We start from the raw sequence: 2434 nt of genomic DNA, 5'->3' as shown, positions 1-2434 counted from the left end.
GTCAGTGAGGATGTAGGCCTTCCCCCCCCCCCCCCCCCCCCCCCCGCCCTTTAAAAAAAAAAAAACAGGCGCAAGTATATTGAGGAGGCTCGCACTTTGATTTGGCTTATAATATTGAAGATGGTAACGATGAGCGACGATAGTCGCTTGTTGAAATGCACCATCGTAAAACGAAGCGATCACTCGACTCATCCGTTCCGTCCCGTGGAATATTTTACAACGGCGTATTTCAAACAGAGAGTGTTGCAGCTGTGTAACGCACCCTCCACATTCTCTCAACTTGGCCAAACGTTTCATTTGCGTCTAATTACAATCAACATGGAAAAGAAAACTGTGTGTGTGTGTGTGTGTGTGTGTGTGTGTGTGTGTGTGTGTGTGTGTGTGTACGTGTGTTTTTCTTACATGTGTTGTTTGTACGACTCTAAGCTGAGTGATTGCTCATAAAACACAGAAAAGCTTTTTCTTTTTCTTTCTTTTTTCCTCCTTTTTGTGGAGTTCCTCGGCGGCGCGGCGCGGCACACATGGGCCAAATGAGGCATTTTTCCATTACAAAGCTTATCATTAAATCCCCTCCCGCTGATCTTTTGCTGGGTTTCAAGTAGAGAGGAGAAATCATTAGGAGCTCCGGGAGACTTCCCAGTCATCGGGACCAACCTAACCCTGGAATTATCTCTGTTTGAGGGAAGAGGAGTGGGCTAGCTAGGTGACCCGTGACCTCCAGGAGACTGTCTGAGTCCCCCTCCCCCCTCCCGGGGTTTCACCCCTCAGGCTCGGCCTGTATCCAATCTATCACACCCACTCGCCCAGCTCCGCTCCGCTTTCTCCCCTTCCTGCCCCTTCTCTTCCTCTGTTCTCAGTTGGCGATCGGAAAGCTGCCCGAAGTGTGTGTGTGTGTGTGTGTGTGTGTGTGTGTGTGTGCGTGCGTGCGTGCGCGTGTGTATGTGTGTGTGTGTTTGCGCCTGTGTGCGTGCGTGTGTGTGTGAGCGTGTGTGTGTAGGACTGTGGACTCGTGCAGTGACAGGCAGACTCCCAGGCACCTGAAATGTCAACCTGTGTGACAGAAGGGCCCTTCATTTGACAGCCAGCCCAATTAGAAGCCATGGAGACTCAGAGAAGACCAGGGGAGGAGGGAGGGGGGAGGGAGGGGAGGAGGAGGGGGGAGGGCTTAAGACACCCTTTAATTAACCCTTCAACTTTAATAAGACCTTCCAGGACAGATAGGCATCTGTAGAATGGCCAGCAGTCAAGATGAACAAGTGGATGAGGAGACACACACACACACACACACACACACACACACACACACACACACACACACACACACACACACACACACACACACACACACACACACACACACACACACACACACACACACACACACACACACACACACACACACACACACACACAGGCAGGCTGTTCCTGTTCCTGGCAGCTTGAATTATCACAGGGAGTGTTTAAAGGGAGGGTTGAGCTCTGTTTGTGAGGTGGTGTGATGTGGAGTCAAGCTTTGCCTTTGAAGTGTGGAGGGATAGATAGCATTGAAGGCTATGACTAAGTTGTTTTGAGCAGGATCCCTTTCTGGCTGTCAGTGTGTGTGTGTGTGTGTGTGTGTGTGTGTGTGTGCGTGATTTGGACTAAAGGGAGTTGTGTGTGAGGCGAGCGTGTATATGGACGTAGTGTGTAGGTGCCTCAAAGCGGTGAAAAGCCGCTAAAATACATGAGATACGCTCCCTGGTGCCGCTCTGTCAGGTTTTGTTGTGTTCTTTGAACACCTACGCTCAACGTTTACTAATCACAGACCTTCTTCTGTTGTTCTGCCCCAGGTACTACTTCAAGAAGGCCAGCGATGAGTTTGAGTGTGGTGCCGTGTTCGAGGAGGTGTGGGAGGATGCCAGCGTGCTGCCCATGTACGAGGGCAAGGTCCTGGGCAAGGTGGAGAGGATGGACTAATGCCACTTTGTTGCCAAGCAACCAACGCCCTTCCCCCCCCGCCCCCCCCAACCAAAATGCCAAACCTCCGCTAAGAATCTTGAGCAAGAGACTCGATGAAATGAACAAAAACACTCTGGACTCCTTTTTGGACTTTTTCTTTTTCTTGTTTTTTTGTTTCTCTCTTAATATTAAGCTAAACAGAGTTAATATATCCAGCACAAGAGGAGTGATTGAAGGAAGACGAGCCAATGAAGTATGCCGAAACCCAGAGGAGGCGCCGCCCCTCCCTGACTTTCTCAACCAATCAGCCTTAGAAACACAAGGGAATGACATGAGAGACTTAAAAAGGACAGTGATTGGAGGCCAGTGGGGGGGGAGGCCCCGCCTCTTCTTGAATATAACCACTGAAGATGCAGATGACTGTTTTTGTGATGCGAGAGACTGGCCCTGTGCAGCGGACTGACAGACTGACAGGCACTGGAGGAGCCACCGACCT

General features: G+C 50.5%; 1 protein-coding gene across 1 annotated transcript in view; it reads left to right on the top strand.

Moving 5' to 3' along the window:
- Nucleotides 1–2016, top strand: part of LOC310793775 (axin-2-like) — a 16992-nt gene extending 14976 nt beyond the window's left edge. The window contains exon 11 of the mRNA XM_083655662.1: nucleotides 1830–2016. Within this exon, the coding sequence (XP_083511788.1) occupies nucleotides 1830–1956 (127 nt within the window). The 3' untranslated portion in view covers nucleotides 1957–2016. The remainder of the gene's footprint in view (nucleotides 1–1829) is intronic.
- The last annotated feature ends 418 nt before the right edge of the window (nucleotides 2017–2434 follow it).

The sequence above is a fragment of the Poromitra crassiceps genome, assembly GCF_964638095.1.
Source record: "Poromitra crassiceps genome assembly, chromosome: 19".
NCBI classification, from domain to species: Eukaryota; Metazoa; Chordata; class Actinopteri; order Beryciformes; family Melamphaidae; genus Poromitra; species Poromitra crassiceps.
This window is presented reverse-complemented; position numbering and strand designations above follow the sequence as displayed.